Raw genomic sequence first — 19260 nt, 5'->3', positions numbered from 1 at the left:
TAGAAAAAAAAGATATGCAAACTATCAACAGACTAGCCAGCTCTAAGGAGCTTATTTAAATAATTCCTGTATCCAATTATAAGCAGTTGTTGTCTTGTTGCTGAGGAACCAAGTTACGTTTCCTGAAAGTAGTGCTGCTCCTGAGAAATCTCGTTTTTCAGACATTCAAGACATACGTTGTTACTGGACGGTGGGAGGAGGGTGTCATCGTTTCCCATTGGTTGCATTTTAATGTGTACAGTGATTGCCAAAACCACATAAAAGGTAGCTGCTAACTGATGGTAGCTGCTGAGTTGACAGTGATTGTGGCATCAGTGACAAAAAATAATTTGTGCTCTTGCAGTGGTATAATACAAGTGGTCATCAACAAGGATCCTTCATAATGATGTCCTGCAATTTTGTGATACGTTGCACCTGACAAGTGGTCATCAACAAGGATCCTTCATAATGATGTCCTGCAATTTTGTGATACGTTGCACCTGACTACCAATCTCTAAGCTGCACACAGCAATCCTCTTGCAAAAAGCATGTGGACCCTACAGTTACAATTATTCTGCTATTAACAGTGGGATGGATACAGTTACAATTATTCTGCTATTAACAGTGGGATGGATACAGTACTTCTGGTCCTGGAATAGGCTTTGCTGGAATATGCTGATAATGCTAAAGTGCACTGCAGCTCACACTTTGACTTATCAACTGGTAAAGTGTTAATTTATAATGTAAGATTTCATAAGTGTGTGAGCTACCAAGAGTTAGCAGCTGGTCTGTCATTTGGAAAAAGCAGCATCAAAGCAGGCTTTGATTTTTCATGCCTAGCTTAGCTAGAATATTAGTAAAAAGAATTAAAAGTCACACAATCTAAGTCATTATCAAAACAAGATCCAAGTAGTGGGCCTCTTCCTCTTGTGGTCCTTGATCACTTCTAGTGTTTAGCCTCTCTGTGCTTATATTTCAGTGCCAGTTGGAAAAATACAGAGGCACTTTCATCAGCCACTACAAATTAGTAAGCATGAAGAAGGTCAGGCAGACCTAGAGCATGTTCATTTTCTTTATCAAAAGCTCTCTGCAAAGCTGTTAGCTACTGCTAAAGAGCTGTGAGTGTGGGTGGCATTGTTCATGATAGATGTTAGGATTTTTCCAGCTGCACGGGTACCCAGACATTTTACTTAATGTAAGCCATTCGTTACTGCTTTCCCATTCCATGCTGCAGAAAGAAGACAAAAGCACTTCCTTCTTATAAAGCTGATGTTTGATATGTTGACAGGCAACTTTCCTTCCCTCCAAAATTAAAAAGCAACATTTAACTATAAGCTTAAGAACATCTAATTGGGTTACTTTTATCCTTTTTTGTTCAACAAGCAGATGCTGCTTTGCTGAAATACAGTCTATAAGGAATATTCAGGCTAGCTAGAGGGAGACTGCTGAAGCCAGGAATACTTTGGTTTAAATCTCAGCTCAGTTGCTGTCTCCTGCAGCCACTTCACATGTCACAGTGTAATTTCTTCCATTTCCTCTAAAGAGTTGCCAAACAAAAATGGCAATCTGACGGGATGATTGCAATTTAAATCTTTTATCGCTATGGCCCACCCTGAAATGTCAAAGCCTCTTGTTCCCAATTTCTTGGGGTTGTTATCAATATCACCTCTTTCTGATGGCCTTCCATCACAGCCTGACAGATGTGCTTGAGCTCATTCCGATCCCGAATCAGTTCAAGTTTCTTTTCTTTAACAATCAGAGCTGGAGTCTTCCCTTCCCCCTTCCACATCTCTTCCAACACCTGCATCATCAAGATAAAGGAAAATCTGTGTTTCAAACATGTCTCCTGTCTTTCAAATGGCAAAAGTGAAATAAGCAATACTAAAAAAAGAAAAGAGTTAGGGCTATAAGGAACCCCTAGAGCTCAAACTAAGATACCAGTCTAGTGATGACTCCTCACAGACATGATGAGAAAACTAAGATAATATTTAGGATATTTACTTCTCCATTATCTTATGTGTTTCCCTTTGCAAGCAATGAACACCTCAGTTCTGGATTGCCATTTTGAGCTCTTCCAAAGTAAAGCAAGGAATATAGCTGTGTGCCAAACAGAGATTGCACATTCATGTCATAGACATGCATGACTATGCAACTAATTTACATGTATTGGAATTATATTACAATTGGCTAGGTTGACTAATATTCACCTAGATTCATCTTGTCTTGAATTTTCTGGAAATTATCGGCAGGGGAATACTTGTTCATGCCTTAACTGTTACATAAATGTTAAAGTTCACAGCATCTAGCACTGGCAGCTGTCCAAGCAGGAAAGAAAACACTGGGCTAGAGAAATTGCTGTTCTGGTTCACTGATACTCTTCTGAGCCTCCATGTAATGGCATCCCTTATTTTGGCTTACCACATTTTGATAATGTGCCAAAACCATGTTGTGTTATTCTCAATGCCTTTGCATTAGCCTTAGCAGAAAGTTTGTATTGGATTCTCCTCTTTTATAAACAATTAGTAGAAATACTCAGTTTTACACATCCCAGAAACCCTTTAATCCTTGTGATTTACCCTAGTGGTATTCCCCACTGCAGTTTCTCTTCTTCCCACCTTTCTTTTTTGTTGCTCTTTACCTCCTCCTCATCCTGGTGCTCCTTCAGGCTCTGTCCCCCTGTTCTCACTCCCACACCACCCAGACATCTCTCACTTTCTAATTTGAAAAGTTAGAGAACTGCAGAGGATCATACCACATGGATCTGCTGAGATTCTCAAGTCTTTTCCTCCTAAAATAGAAAGCTATTTTAATTCTAAACTAGTTAGAATCAGCAATGGACTGGATGAAGGAAAATAAAGTGAAGCATACGCCAGACAAAACAGAAGTATTTCTGATCAGTTCAAAGGCAAATCAAGAGAATAGGGATTGAACCTGTGTGGTACAGGGTTACACTCCCCAAAAAGTTTATGGTTTAAGTGTACTCCTAATCCAGCCCTGAGCCAGTGGCCAGGAGTGCATTTCCACAGGAACATTAGCCAATGGCTCAGGGTACAGAACTGGTTCGTGAAGAACCACTTTGCACAGAACTACTGTAAAGTACTCTACATGGGACTGCCCTTGAAGAATGTTGAGAAACTTTTGTTGGTTATCTGGGGCTGACTACAGACAGCATATGATTTCCCTGTCCCTAAATAAGTCTATTCCTGTGCACAATTCAAAGTGCAAATTATGAACCATAAAGCCATATATAGTTCAGGACAATGCTATATGAAGGACCATATCTTTCCCATACCAGATCTTTGGGGGAAACCCTTGTCTGGCACACTATCCTTTCAGGTGCATTTATTGAGAACATTGGACAGGGCCTTTTTATGGATGCTCCCAGCCTATCAAACTCTTTTTCTAGGGACGTTAGACTTGTTTTTTTCCTTACTGTCTTTATGAGCAGATGAAATTTTTTTTGTCAAAGCAGACTTTTGGGATTGAACAGCAAGGGCTTTTGATGGTTCTACAGATTCGATAAGTTTTAAAAGGTATGTTTCATATGGTATTAATGGCATATATAGTTTACATTGTACCAATAACTTTCTGCATGCTTTTACCTATGTTTCTATTTGTGATTCCTTTAATTTGTGTAACCCTCTAGGGGAAAGGCAGAATATAAATGAATAAAAAAGGAACAACAACAACATTCTGGAGAGTCAGTATGATGTAGTGGTTTGTGCATTGGACTACAACTCTGGAGACCAGGGTTCAAATCCCCACTCAGTCATGAAAACCAACTGGGTGACCTTAGGCAAGTCACATTCTCTAAACCGCAGAGGAAGGCAAAGCCCCCCCCCCCCCCGAACAAATCTTGCTAAGAAAACCCTGTGATAGGGTCACTTTAGGTCACCAAATGACCACAACAAGGCTAAACATCCCATGGTGATACATATAATTAAAATTATTTATAGTCTATTGTATGATTATTCTTATTCGTACTAATTTATTGATGTATATCCTGCCTTTCCCCCAAGCTGGGAAAAACAATCCACCAATAATTCACAGTTAACGTACAATAAAAAAAAAAAAAATCAAGGGCAAGTAAATAAATCCAAACAAGTTTTATAGCTGGATTACTGAGCTGATGTAGGAAGAGTGCTCTGTATGCTCAACATACACTTATAATATATTAAGGGCTACTAGTACTGATAATGAATGATAGAATTAAATAATGCCTTTCTAGAGTATCTTAAGAACTTCTTTGAGAAAGGGAATAACATCTGAGCTTCAAACATGGATCTGAAGACCTATCGTCTCTGAATATGTGCCAAAAACATCCACCTGTTACTTTTTAAAGTCAATGAATAGTGGACCCCTGTACCTGTCTACTCAGAAGTAAGTAACACTGCATTCAATATGGCTTACTCTTGTCCTAGTGGATATAAGCTACATTGCAGCTAGTAAGCTGAAACGCCTTTGAAAGGAGACCTTTACTTTCCCCTATCATTAGCTCTTTAAAGTCTGGCCACCTTCTCCTAAGAAAGTAGTTCATAGAGAAAGATTGCCCTATATGGTCGGCCCTTCTTATACTCGGATTTTTTATACATGGATTCAAGCATCTACGGTTTGAAAATGTTTAAAAAAAGTATAAATTTCAAATATCAAACCCTGATTTTCCATTCTGTATAAGGGACACCATTTTTCTATGTCATATTTAATGGGACTTGAGCATACATGGATTTTGTTATACATGGGGAATCTTGGAACCAAACCCCAGCGTATATCAAGGGTCCACTGTATGTATAAAAGGTGTGTATTCAAAATTATTATTGAGGCTGGTCCTGGTACCTGGTGTGTAGAAATAATATTGTGGTTTGAATACATAAGCCAGGCATCCCTCTCCACCCTGATCTACATAATGCACATAAAAGGAAGATTTACATGGGACTGCATGGCTGACAAAGATGTGATCTTTGTGCCATACACTTAAAAACAACCACCATGCATGGCAGGGGGTTGGACTGGATGGCCCCTGTGGTCTCTTCCAACTCTATGATTCTATATATTTCTTCCTAGACTATGGATAAACAAAATTGAAAAAGGAACTTTGATGCAGCTTTTCTAAGTAAACAGCCAGCAGGGTAATAACTGCTTATCAGTTGGTAAAAAAAGAAATTAGCTCCATAACAAAGGTAGGCCCCAGACCAGAGAGGTGTGGAAGGTTATGATACAAGAGGTGGGGCCAAGTCAAGCTTATTTATCCATAGTAAAGCACAGCTGGATGAACACAAGTCTCAGCCTGGAATAATCATTAGTTAATGCTACAGCGCCTTCCAGCTTTGTAGCTAGGCTCTGATGCCTTGTAAAAACCCTAGAGAATGGGCTATTTATAAAAAAGCAATTTCTTTGGGCAGTCCTTTTCTGTATTCCCTGGGCTCTTATTGAAGAGATGTAGGCTGAAAGAAAGCGGAGTGCCTTTTACAAACAGCTGCTTCTGCTTGATCCTGCACTGACGAAATAATTGCATGTTTGGGCAACTGCAATCTGCCAGTGCAGAAATGACTGTCACGCTGGAAACTCCATTCTACTAATTCAATGAAACTTAAGAAAATGGGCACGCTTTTTAACTCCATGGCACAATTAGTAATTCTTGACACAAAACAAGATTAAAATGAGATGGCTAGACTAATCACGTTGTAAATCATCCACCGCCACAGATGAAATTTTTCTCAGGATGGTAGATCAGCCAGGCCTAGAATAAACGTACTTTGGTTATGCAGCAGACCACAGACTGATACTTCAGTGAGCTGCTATTTAAATTAGTTGTACCTTGTACCAAGTTGCATTTGTTTTACTGGAGGCTGGTCATTGGGTCCCAAGATCACTGTTTTTCAAGTGAAGAATTGAGCAATAGGAGAGGTTTTATCTCCCCCACCCCTGACTCTTAGCAGCAGGAAAAAGGACACTTAGGGCCCTTATACCTATGTAGTAAAGTGCATACGTCCATGCATAGCCCCACAGTCAACACTCCATGCAATCTTTAGTGCCCAAAAGACTGTGGCTTATTCCGCTAAGGAACAGCTTCAGCTATCTGGAAAGGCCACATTAGGCAATAACTGCTTGAAATCAGTTTTCACATTTATCACAGAAATGCTGAATTGCCTTCCCTTGGTTCCTTCAGTTATGTGAAAAGAAAAAAAGCTGATGAACTGAGTACCAATGTAATGGCTTCTCCATACATGGGTGTCATCTGGAAAGAAATGTAAGTGTGGGTCTGCCTTTCAGAAGTTAACTCCAAAGCTGCAAGGAATTTCTGCATCCTTGTGAGATCTGAGTTAGCCTAGAATACATTCAAGTGTCCAGTGAATTAGTGATTAGTGTTGGGAAAAGCCAACAAATTCATATTCCATTGGGTTAGCACTTAATACAAAAATGTAAGCAACACAAACAAATATGTGAAAGTCAGCATAGCACAGTGGTTTGACCACTGGACTATGACTCTGTAGACCATGGTTCAATTTCTTCTCAGCTATGAAACCCACAGGGTGACCCTGGGCAAGTCACATAGCCTTAGAAAAGGCAATGGAAAACCTTGCCAAGAAATTTCCATGATAGGGTTGTCTTTAGGGTCGCCATAAGTTGGAAACAACTTGAAGGCACACAGCACAAACGTATGAACAAATATAATGTCAATGATGTTCTTAAAGGAACTGCTCATCAGGCTAGTAGTTTTCATTTATCCTAAGCTGGGCAAGTTACAGCACCCAGATAGCCTCGAGAGAATGATAAACCTCTCTATTATTCTTAAGATGTACTGCTTGGTATTTAGAGACTAACTGTGAACTTGAGTGCATCAAGCATGCAAGATTTGCACTGGAGAAAATAAAACTGGAGGAAAACTATAGAGACCTTGCACCCATCAGGGTTCACAAACATAATTCTTGACTAGATGGCCCATTAGCTTTGTTCAATACAAGGCATCTCCCTATTTATCTTTAAAAGGTGGTGGTCTGTGCAGCTTCCCAGGCAGGGTTCATAATAATATTTGGCTCTAATATATGAAAAATAAGCCATTGCTCTGCTGAAATGCCCTTGTGTGAAAATGAAATAATCAATAATGGAGCTAGCAAATAAGCATACGTTGAAATGGTTCTGAATGGAATGTCCATAATTTTGTGAGGGAAAGAGAGTCTGTAACTGTGTGATACAAGACACTTAAGACTATTTCCTGCGAGAACCTTGCTTTCACAGCTATGCAGTATACTATACCTGATAACGCTCACAACCCTTATCAGTCTGAGCTTCACTGATTTGCACAAAGCATGAAGATAGACTTTTTTAAAAATTAAGTTGACAGCTGCTTCCAACCAATTGTGTTGTACTGGGTGTCTGTGTGCATTTGCACATGTGTCTCTGTTTGGCTAGTCCTCCCAAACGTTTCATCATTTTTTGATGACTCTGCCTTCACTGCTGCAGTTCAACTACCCTGCTCTCAAATGCAACAATCCATCTACTGTTGTGTGTGTGTGTATATAGCTATTTCTGCCCTAAGGCCATCCAATCTCCCTGTCTACTGCTGAGAATCGTTAAATATTTGTTATTTTTTAGACATCAAGCCCACCAAAGTCCTCTTTCCAAAGTGACAAGGACATTGTGTTTGATGGGATTACTCAGTGATAGCTCTAACAATGATACTGTTAGCTGATGTCTTATTCTGATTGTTAGATTGCATTTGTGAAAATATTCTGCAATTTGGATTTGTTATAAAACTTAACATGTTATTAATTTAAAAGTCTACAGAGAGAACATTTCAAATAGATAACAAACTGAATGCCTTTCAGAGTTTGCTTTAAAACCCCCTGCTCTTAAAAAATAAATGTTTTAACAAAGATTTTTTTTAAAAAAAAGACACAGAGAAGCTCAGTAGGTGATCTATTATTAGTGAAACAATTAACTGTATTTATATCCCACCTTTATACTAAAAATAGAAACATCCAGAATTATAATCAAAACTCTGTCTTCCACCTTTTTAGTAAGTCACAAAGTTGCAAGTCCACCTTACATCATCATAACTCATGTTTTTGGTCACTGTAGAGGTTGGAATTCTGTTGCAAAATCCAAAAGCCCCCCTCAATCCACCCTGTAACACAGAGTAACATTTCCAAGTTGCAAGAAAGAAAGGAGATCAGTGGCAACATTTCAAGCTACTTTGCTTTAACTGGATGTGCTGTTGTTGTGTGCCTTCAAGTTGTTTCCGACTTATGGTTACTCTCAGATGACCCTATCATGGGGTTTTCTTGACAAGATTTGTTCAGAGGAAGTTTGCTATTGCCACTGAGAGCATGTGACTTGCCCAAGATCACCCAGTGGGTTTCATGGCCAAACAGGGAATTAAACCCTGGTCTCCAGAGTGGTAGTTCAGCACTCAAACCACTATGCCACAACGTGATGAAAGGATGTAATCTGCAAGGATATCCTAGAAACTGCTAATAGCCTCTGCTGGTGCCTATAGCAAAGGACCCCCCCCTCCCACCGTGTAAAGGGAATTCCGCATATGCTCGAGCCCCATTTAAATGAATGGGGCTCGTACACACCATCCATTTTCCCAGCACGGCTTTCAGCGTATGCTGAAAACTGCGTAAGGCACACCCGTATAGCCGTGTGAGATACATATGCTTCCCAATGCAGGATCTCAGCCATAAAATGAATTAAGTAGACACTACTTAAAAAGAAATCCATAAAAAAGAGAAATTAATAGCATCTGTCAGTTAAGAGACCTACTTCAGCAAACTAGTCATTTTATAAGCCAAAAAACTGTCTGAATAAAAACATCTTTGCTTTTGGCTTGAAAGAGAATACAGACAGAGCTAGCCTGACTTCTCTTGTAGAGCTTTGGAAAAGTTACTCTTTTGGACTGTATCTCCCAGAATTCCTCAGCCAGCATGCCAGTTGTAGTTTGAAAAAGTGACTCTTCCAAACTTGGCTGTCTAGGCAGGGATTTTCAGGACCCAAAAGCAGCCCTCTCTTGTCTTCTGCTGCCGATTAGATAAAACCAGTGCTCATTTAATCAACGAATGAGTTAACTGTTTGTTGTTGTTCGTGTTGTTGTGTGCCTTCAAGTTTTTTATGACTTATGATGACCTTAAAGTGAACCTATCATGGGTTTTTCTTGGCAAGATTTGTTCAGATGAAGTTTGCCATTGCTTTCCCAAGGCTGAGAGCATGTGACTTGCCCGAGGTCACCCAGTGGTTTTCATAGGTTGAGCTACAAAATAGGTTAGTAGGTAAAATCAAGAGGAAAGCAAGCGTGTTTCTCTTCCTCTGCCTTATGTGTGCCAAAATGTTCCATCTTCCATGGACTGTCAGACAAAATGGGTCAGGACTGGCCAGGCCTTTCAGTGTCTTCCGCCAGCAGCTGTTGCTGCTTTCCCCCTTAATTTGAGAGTTTCCAGGCCATAGGACAACATCACCTTTATGGAAAAGACTTATAAAGTTGGCCCTCTCCTTATGCAGGGGATCCGTTCCGGATCCCGCCGTGTAAGGCGAATTCCGCCTATGCTCAAGCCCCATTGGAAACAATGGAGCTCGTGCACGGCAGTGTGGTGGTGCGGCGGCGGCAGGGCGCCACGGGTGCATGCCCTGCCCCCATTCAACTGAATGGGATGCTCCGCCCCTTCCTCCCCGCGGCTTGAGCGCATACGCTGAAGACCGCATATGGTGCGCCCGCGTATGGTGCGGGCGCGCTGTACTGCAATTTTTTAGCACAATGAAGAGTCCAGGTGTAGCTTTACATAACAGTGGAATATGATACATATTTCAGAAAAGCATCCAGTGCAGCCCTTCACAATCTGATGCCTTGTAAATGTGTTGTACTACAATTCCAATCACCCTCAGACAGTTGACTATGCTGGATGAAGATGCTGGAGGCTATAGATTGACATTATGGAGCCCTGGTGACGCAGTGGTTAAATGCCTGTACTGCAGCCATTCACTCAAAACCACAAGGTTGCGAGTTCAAGACCAGCAAAAGGGCCCAAGCTCGACTCAGGCTTGCATCCTTCTGAGGTCGCTAAAATGAGTACCCAGACTGTTGGGGGCAAATTAGCTTACTTGCTAATTAGCTTACTTGCTGTTCACCGCTATGATCTTTGGAATACGGTATATAAATAAAACATATTATTATTATTATTATTATTATTATTATTATTGGAGGATAGGTCAGGTACACCAATCATAGCTGGTGAAAGTCTCCTGGTGTTTTTAACAGGTTGAGGCCAATTCACTTGTAGCAGCAGAACTCTATTTTATATGGGGTGGAGGAGATACACATGCCAAGTAACACCCACCTCCATACACATCTTGCTTAAGCACACTGGCCTCTCTTGCCTCCTCCCACAATTTGGTTCCCTATCCATTCTCTATAAGAACCACCCTGTTTTCCAATGTTTCTTTACTCTTTCTTCTTTTATCAAATGAACAAACTAATCCTACCTACAGGCTGCCAGACTGACTAAATGGTAGCAATGCCATTAAAATAACCAGGACCAACAGAAAAGAAAGAATTGCTGAAGGCATGAATGACAAGTTAAAAGAATGAAGAATAAGCATTAGTTCCAAAACATGCTGCAGAAATAATTCAGTTTGAGATTGCTTTAGCTGCCCTGGTTCAATGCTAGGGAATTCTGGGAATTGCAGTTTTATAAGACGTTTAGCTGTCTCTTTCAGAGAGCTCTGGTGCCACAATAAACTACAATTCCCTAGCACTCAGCCAGGGAAGTTAAAGTGGTCTCTAATCAGATTATTTCTGCAGTTGAAGTTTTTTACCTTAGTTAACCCAGAATACTGCTATATTTTCTCTTTTGCCATTCAGATTTTGCAATGCAAGCTATACAAGCATCTCCACAGGAGATGACTGGATGAATTTCAGTTAATGTCAAGAACATAGACATTATTTGGCTCACAAACCATCTCAGGGGATCAAGAACCTTCATACATAACAACATGTTTTATCTACAGTTAGGAATATGTCAGAGAAAGCATCACATTTTTACAAAAGTTTTTTTAAACAACTGTCCAGCACTACTTTGTCTAGCTGTCTGTCTAGCCAGAAGGCTTTTTTTAAGCAGTACTGGCATTGGGAGGAAGATGAAGAAGGGCTGGAAAACACAGACTTTCTATGGCTGTTTATGCATGCTTAGGAGGTAGCTGCTGTATGCCTTTTCTGTAGGCAGCCACACACAATTACAGTGTAGAATTTTGCTCTTTCCCAGTTCAAGGTTTACTGCACTATTTATTGCAAACGTGCTACTGTAACCTGTAACCTGGCACTGAAAGTCTATTTTGTGCCTGCCTACAACAGGCAAGATAAACAGCAGGTAGTTCCAGAATTCCTTGCTGAGCATGCTTAAACAGCAGACAGAGAAAACAGGAGAGCAGATAAGTCTCATCTAACAGCTATTCCCAATAAGTTAAACAAAAAGCACAGAACTATCAGTTTGGCCACCAAAAATCATAAGAAAAGTGGAGGCTGATAAAAGAAAGTCATACATGGAGGCTTATCTAACTTGATTGTTTCAATATGCATGTACATATCAGTTGTGAATAAAAACTTTGCTTGAACATGTTGAATTGCTCTACTTTTTTCATGGTGTAGGAACTTATTCTTAACTTTTCTGTGCAATTTCTGCTTCTGGTAGTAAACTTTCTGTTAAAGAGGGAATGCCAGGAATGCATCTGTATACTTGTATTCTTAAGTATTATGTTATTTAAGGGCCTAAATACTTTAAAGCACTAGATTCGATCTGATCTTGGAAGCTAAGGGTAAGCCCTGGTTAGTACTTGGATGGGAGACTGCCAGTGAATACCAGGGGCTATAGACTATATTTCAAAGGAAGGAACTAGCAAAACCATCTCTGAGTTACTCTTGCCTAAAACCCTATGAAATTCATGGAGTTGCCGTAGGTCTACAGGTGACTTGAAAGTGCGCGCACACACACACAGGTTACTTAAGGTATACTCAGCCCTTGACATTCGCAGGGGTTAGCGGATCTGACCCCCCACAAAAATGGAAAAAAAATGCAAATATCTCTACCCGACCCCAATTCACCACAACTAGTTATCGATAGTTCCCCTCACCCCTCCTCTGGCCAACAGACCCAGCGCCACCCTTCCAATTATTTAGACAGAAACTGCAGTAGCAGCAGCTGCAGCCACAGGATCATTTTCCCCCATCCCTTCTTTTTCCTTCCCCTCCTCCTTGCCAGCAGCCCCAGCCCCAGCTTTCCAGTTTTACCAGGATTCTTCTGCATATCCCATATAAAAGTAGAGGTGCTGGGGCTTCTGGCAGTCCAAAAAGGGAAGAAGAAATGAGGGCTTTTAAAAACCAAGAGTTTGGCTCTGGGACTGCTGGCAGGGTGGAGAGAGGAAGGAGAAAGAAGGGATGGGGAGAAAGATCTAGGTAAAACCAGGAGGCTGGTGCTCTGGGATCACTGACAGGGAGGAGAGGAAGGAGGAGGAAGGGATGGGGAGAAATGATCCCATGGCTGCAATGGCTACTACTACTGCTTCTGTGTATACAACTGGGAAGGTGGCATTGGTTGTCAAGAAGGAAGAGAGGGGGAGGAAACTGAGGTAGTTCAGCAGCAGCTTGTGCAAAAAGACATGAATAAGCAAAACCACAAAAGTGAAACCTGTGAATGTGGAGGGCTGAGTGTATTTACATTCTGCTATTCAGTTCAGAAATATCCAGTAAAGTGAATATTTGAATATCCAAACAATTGCACATGTGGTGGAGAAACTCATTTTGGTTTTGAAATTCTGCATATTTTGACTAACAAAGGTCCAAATAATAATACTGTGCATAATCTATTTAGAATACCTTTCCTAAGCTAGCACTACAGTGTTTGGACTTGTTGTTTTGGATTTTTGATGCTGGTTAATTACTTCATGGCAACAGGCTTTACACCATGCAGGTGCAAAGGCTTATCTTATGCTTTTAAAAAGATCACCTCATACTTTGCCAAAACATATGCCATGTCACTCTGGCAAATATATTGTTTAATGATGTATGGTGCTACCTCTCCACAGGAACAAAAAACATGCTTCCATCAGAGTACAGTATTCAAATTAAACAGACATTTTCAAGGGACTGTAACTCAGCCTAAGAGGCAGTTTCTAGATTACATTCCACTTTAGTTAGATGCACAAGTTGAAGTTAGACCAGAAAAAGAAAACAGATATTTGGCATAACTTCATGCACCCCAGGTACACAAGCCATGGGACTGAAGCTGAAGCTACATAAAATAAGAATTATCCATAGCTTCCCTCATTTAGTTTTTAAAAAATGATTTTACACTTTAAAAAGTTAATGGCATTTTAAACGATAACTTGTTTAATTCTGTGTGTGTGTTTATCATCATGCTTTTAGCGCTATCTTGCTTTAGCCTTGTTGTAAGCTGCTATTGGCCCCATGTTAGAGGAAAGGCAGAATATAACTGAAATAAAATAAAATATAAAATAAAATATAACCTGAAGCTATGACAGAGATGGTAGTTTGTTCTGGGGGACTGGGAGGAACAAGGACATCTTCTTTCCACTTCTGAAATGTCCTGCAGATGCTTTTTGTCCCACAGATATAGAAAAAGTTTACCCTTTTCTCTTTTCCCTCAGAGCTTAAAGGTTATTGACAAAGTGGAGATAGAAAACAGACAGAGAAGAACAAAGTTCCACTCCTGCTCTTACTTCCAAAACAAGTACCTATGGCTACAGCTGAAGGGCAGGGCACTACAGGTGATAACCAGATGCAATTAGTGCCTATGGCTGAAGCGTCATACATACTGCTTAATGGATAGTGTGTGAGGAAATTACTTTTTGGAGATTCCAAGAGCTATAGTCAAAAAAAGTAACTTTTCCAAGTTCTGTGAATGCACCTTAGATCTGGCTCAAAGTGACACTTTTTGCAAAGTAAATACTATACACATAGGCCCAAGTTGCAACAGTAAGGCTATGCTAATCCTCTGTATAACTTACAGGTTCCTTCTCCTGACCACAAACAGAAGGCTTGTGGAGATTAACAGAGAGTCAAATTTTGTTTGTTTTGTACTAAGGCAGAAAATAAATTTTACAGGTTTAGACTGAAATGCTTTATGACATAAACAAATGGTAAAGGAAAATAATGTTCAAAATGAATACTGTACTCACTTGTTTTGCTACTGGAGAAGAAATCCTTCCATTTTCTAGAAGGTTCAGAAGTTCAGCCAAAAGAGTAGGACTGACTGGACTAGAGACAAAAAGGGAATTAAGTAGGCAGATATACTTAAAGAAGATAACCATATTTTAGAAGTAGCCACATCACAACTAGTTTGCACTAGTTTCTTTCCATGGAAACTTCTGCTTAACTTCCCCTTGTCTCTAAATATCCGTGGAAAGTTAGTGGAATGTGTAAGATACTCTTGATCTTCTGAACAAACGTCTTCAATTGGGACACTTTTTTCTTTCACTCCTTGAAAGAGAAGTTATTCAAACTGATGTATACTCTTTTGCAGCAAGCTGGAATGCTAGTACAGTACACACAATTTAAACTCACAAAGGCAAACTTTTTGATCCCAGTTATGCCACAATTTACATTGCCTTTTGCCACTGCAACACAAACATTGTTGCCAAGGCTCTCACATGTGAGCACACACGCAAGCACATGTGCAGTCTGTGAAGCAGAGTAGTTCCACTGACCTTTTGAATATATGTGCCCAAACAAATTTGAAAAGCTTGAATATTAAATCATAATTGAACTACAAGCTTAAATCCTTTTGCTTACACTGCACTCTAGGGCCACATGTCCTAACCTAATCTTTGCTTAGGCATAGTGACTAAAAGTCTGTACTATTATGAAAGACTAATTGCTGGTATAAGGTTCATTTGATTTTAAAAATATGAAGATATGACAGCCTCACCTTTCCTTTACTGCAAGATTATGCTTTTTTAAATACCCAAGCATATCTGTCAGAATCCAGCCAACTACTTTTCTGGGATTCATTTCTGTTCCTTTCACAACCATTTCAAAGAATTCCATTAATCCATCTTCATTCTGTTCAGAAATAAAATGCTGTATTAAGAAGCTAGCAGCCAAATCAACTCTCCTCTAACCTCCCGCTCCAAAAACCCTTTTTGGACTCATCACACATGCAGTATTCTTAACTTTTTGGCTCCTTAGTAATTCCCAGCTGTCAGTCTGATCAAGTAACTTCACAATATTTCCAAAAGAGCATTAGCATGAATATTCAATAGCGCTGATTGATAGGTAAGACTTCAGCCTCTCTGCAGAAGTCATATACCTTTACCATTCATTAGTTTGTTAATTGGATTAATTCAAACAGGAAAGTTCATGGTTATCCAAAGTTTCAAAACTTGCTTTAAAGAATACTGGATATAACAACATGCTGAAGCCATCTAAAACTTCAGTGTTGGCAGGATGATACTCTAGGTCTCAGAGCACCCTCGTATCACTGCTCAGTTATGAATGGCTTTTGTATATCACTGAAATCATTCTTCTTCAAAGTAACTTTCCAAGATACTATCGATTCAAACCAAGGGTTGAAAATTCCAGGAGTCAGGGGGCTTTATCAGCACCCACAAAACTTGGAGGTCCATACACATTTGTGTCCCCAATCTCCCCCTTTTTTTGTCTAAGAAGCTCAACATTTGTGCCTCTGGAAGCTTCTTAAGTGCCATGAATGACCATTTTTGTCCCCCTTAGGTCCAGGAGGCCTTTTTTGAAAATTGGAAGTCATTTCTAGACACTAAAAAATGCCCCATACCTCAAAACAGGCCATGAGTAGGAGGTGAAAATGGCATGAACTGTCTGATCATGTCTGATAGGTGCTTCCATGAGCCACAAAAATAGCTTTAATGTGCAGAGGGGGTTGCAAAAAAGGCATGCAGCCCATGGACTATATTGCTTTTCTAGATGGATGCTCAGAAGTAAAATGACTATTGGCAGCCTATGGTATGACCCTATAAAGGTAGTTTATTGTAGAGCCTTTTCACAGTGCATAATTATGTCACTATGATTCCACTCTAACCACCATGGCAACATCCTATCAAATCTTGGGATTTGTGGTTTAGTGAGACAGTAAGAACTCCCCTCTCTAAGCAGTTAAAGTGTAATCACAGTGCTTTAACTGTGTAGTATGAAAGGGACACTGAAGTGGTAGAATAATGTAATGGTTTGAGGTAGACATGACACAACCTGAAGGCATTCTATGGGCCAAGACAGATGGCCAAAAGCAGTGTGGCCGCGGTGATTTTAGTATTAGGAACCACACACCAACTGCATGGCCCTAACCCTAGAACATGTCGGCAGCAGCATCATGGTGGCATCCCACTGACATGGGCGCCGCCATGACGTCACGCACGCGCCGCATCCAAACGGTATGGTGAGGGCGTGACATCTCCATGCCGTCCCAGGCCGCTTATGGCAGCCTTGCGGCAGTGCGGAAAAAAGTCCTGGAACGGCTGTGCAGAGGGGAAAGGGGACACCCCCTTTCTCCTCTGTAGTGCTGGTCCCGTTGGGGTGCCATGGGTGCCTAAGGTGCCAGGGCACCCCTTTTCCAGGCATTTTACCGCTTCTCTTTGGCCTGGAAAAACGCTGGATTGGGGCTGCTGGGGCTGCTGGTGACATGGCCCTGGCCCCAATTCGGCATGAACAGGGATGGCTGCAGGCCCCCCCTTTTGGGGCAGTCTTTACCATATAAAGTTGTGTGTGATGGAGCACGGGTCTACACCAGACATTCACCAATCCATGAGTCCCTTGCCCCCAGCAATTTGACATACACCTCTCTTTTTCCCTATAAAATTTTACATCACAGAGGGGATAGTGAAAACAGTTACACAGCATGGAGTTGTAGAGACAAATCCAAATATCTAGACAGGTTGAATCTCCCTTACCCAAAATGCTTGGGACCAGAAGTATTTTGGATTTTTAAATTTATTTTGGAATATCTATATTTGATACACAGCATGCCTGTGCGGTACATGGGCTCGCCATATGCAGACTTGAGGTCACGCGGATGGTGAACCCGAATCTGGTGAATAGGGTGTGAGCTGCATGCCACAGGGGCATGCTCCATTAAAATAAATGGGACTTGATTATAGGTGGAATTTGCCTTACGGGGTCTGGAACGGATCCCCCATTTAAGGCGAGGCCTCACTGTATGTACATAATTAGATATCTTGGAGATGTGACCCAACTCAAAACACAAAATTCATTTATGTTTCCATATACACCTTACAGCCTGAAAGGCATTTCATACAGTATTTTAAATAATTTTGCAAATGAAACAAAGTTTGTGTACACGGAACCATCACAAAGCAAAGGTGTCACTATCTCAGCCACCCAAGAAAAAAGCATTAGTTTTTGGAGCATTTCAGATTTTGGAATTTCAGAAAAGGGAGACTCAATCTGTATATGACAAATTAGATAGGAGAGACTGTATGGTAGGATGGAAACATAGAGGCTTACAAGATTTCAGCTTGCGCAGTATACAAAATGTCCACCAGCTGAAGAACATCAACACTGGCTTCATTCCTGAAGAAGGCTGAAACATAGCTTTTAATCAAAGCTTTTGAAGTGTAACAATTTTGCCCCTATCTGTAGAGGTTTTAAACTGTTTTAATTCAGAAACTTCAACTTGTACAAAATATGGCAGCCAGGTTAATTACAGGTACTCATTGTACCGATCACATAACACTGGTTTTGAAATCCCTTCACTGGCTGCCAATTAGTTTCCGGGCAAGGTACAAGGTGTTGGTGATTACCTTCAAAAGCCGACATGGCTTAGGTCCAGAATACTTAAGAGATCACCTACTTCCATTACTGCCCGCCCGTCTCTAAGGTCCTCGAGAAGAATCACTTCAGCAATAAAATCTAGGCTAACTTCAGTCACCCAGAGGCCTTTTCCATCAAGCTCCAAAGCTATGGAATGACCTGCCAAAGGAGATCCGTGACATTTCTACTCTTCAGCCTTTAAGAGGCTCTTAAGCGAATCTTTCCGGCAGGCCTTCCCTACTCGTTCTACTCCCCATTTACTGGGCTACGTCACTCTGTCCACCAATTCTTCTCTTAAATTTAAGAGAAGAATTAAATTAATAATTAAATAAAATCCTTGCCTCAAGAAGAAGAGCCCTCCCTCATGACATTCATCAGACCTGGGGGGAGGAAAAAGAGACGCCGATTCAATCAGGCCTAACTGTGATGTACTCACTTCGCTCTCTTTAATTTTATAATTTTATTTATTATTGTTTTTATTTTTTCTCTTTATTTTATTGTTGTAACCCGCCTGGATCCGTGTGATTGGGCAGGCAAATAAATCATTATTATTATTATTAATTGTTAAACTATTTAATATATTTTGAGACTGTTTAAATTAATCATCATTGTTTTAAATTTAAATTATTCTAAACTGATTTGAATTGATTTTACCTGAGATAATGTTCTATGGGGGGGGGAATATAAATATATACATTTAATGAATAACTGAAATGAAATAGGGCACAGCAGCTACAGTTTAACCCTGATTATTGTCAAGTGCCACATCAGTTCTTTATGCTAATGTTTTCTAAAATGGCTGAAAATCTGTTGTCTTGAGACTTGGTTTAAATGTAAGTTAGAAACACAATGTGTGCATCTGTCAAATTCGTTTGTTTTTTTTAAAAAACCAACTGCTCCTGAATGACAAACCACCTAGTTTTCGCAGTTTTTTATGTTGCAGGAAAGGCTAAGACAAGTCGTCTGCTTCCAGACAGTTTTTACTGTTCGGAAGTTGATCAAAATGCACAGCAGCCGCCAACCAACACTCGCTCAGCACAGAAGACTGGAGTAATCCTATGACTCATAGGAAGAATATTTTTCTCCCAGACAGTTTGTCAGCTTAGGGAATAAGCTCACACAAGGCAACCCTTGAATGTAACTTGCTTAAATCCAATGCCAAGTGCAATTTTCTCCAAAATCAGAGCCCTTCTCCAAACCTACTAAGTTCAAAGTGAGCTCTCATCAGGAGGTTTTTTTCCCCCCTGCATATGTTACATGCATATTTCTAATACCTTAATGAAATTTTAAAATTTAGTAAAAAACGAATATATTAAAAATTAGTCTCAATCTCTTTGGTAATCGATACCATTTTGAATTTCATACATACATATGAACTGCAGATGAGGAGGGGGGGTATTCAGACCCCGAAGCTAAATAAACTCTCTGGACTTCCCCAGATGATCATGCTCTTTTCTTGTAAAATCATCATTCTG

The 19260-nt window shown here is 40.3% G+C and overlaps 1 protein-coding gene across 8 annotated transcripts in view; it reads right to left on the bottom strand.

Annotated features, from left to right (window-relative positions):
- Positions 1–19260, bottom strand: part of GATB (glutamyl-tRNA amidotransferase subunit B) — a 59968-nt gene that overhangs the window by 4324 nt on the left and 36384 nt on the right. For 7 of the 8 annotated variants that reach the window (XR_006103976.1, XR_006103977.1, XM_042467171.1 and 4 more), the window contains 3 exons: positions 14913–15046; positions 14164–14242; positions 1646–1780 (listed from right to left, as the gene is read on the bottom strand). Coding sequence is in view for 6 of the 8 variants with exons in the window: in XM_042467171.1 (XP_042323105.1) it covers positions 1646–1780; positions 14164–14242; positions 14913–15046 (348 nt within the window). In the remaining 2 variants the exon portion in view is untranslated. The remainder of the gene's footprint in view (positions 1–1645; positions 1781–14163; positions 14243–14912; positions 15047–19260) is intronic. The other variant, XM_042467176.1, reaches the window with a different exon arrangement.

The sequence above is a fragment of the Sceloporus undulatus genome, chromosome 5 (assembly GCF_019175285.1).
Source record: "Sceloporus undulatus isolate JIND9_A2432 ecotype Alabama chromosome 5, SceUnd_v1.1, whole genome shotgun sequence".
Lineage (NCBI taxonomy): Eukaryota > Metazoa > Chordata > Lepidosauria > Squamata > Phrynosomatidae > Sceloporus > Sceloporus undulatus.
The sequence above is the reverse complement of the archived record's forward strand: the minus strand, read 5'-3'. Positions and strand labels throughout refer to the sequence as shown.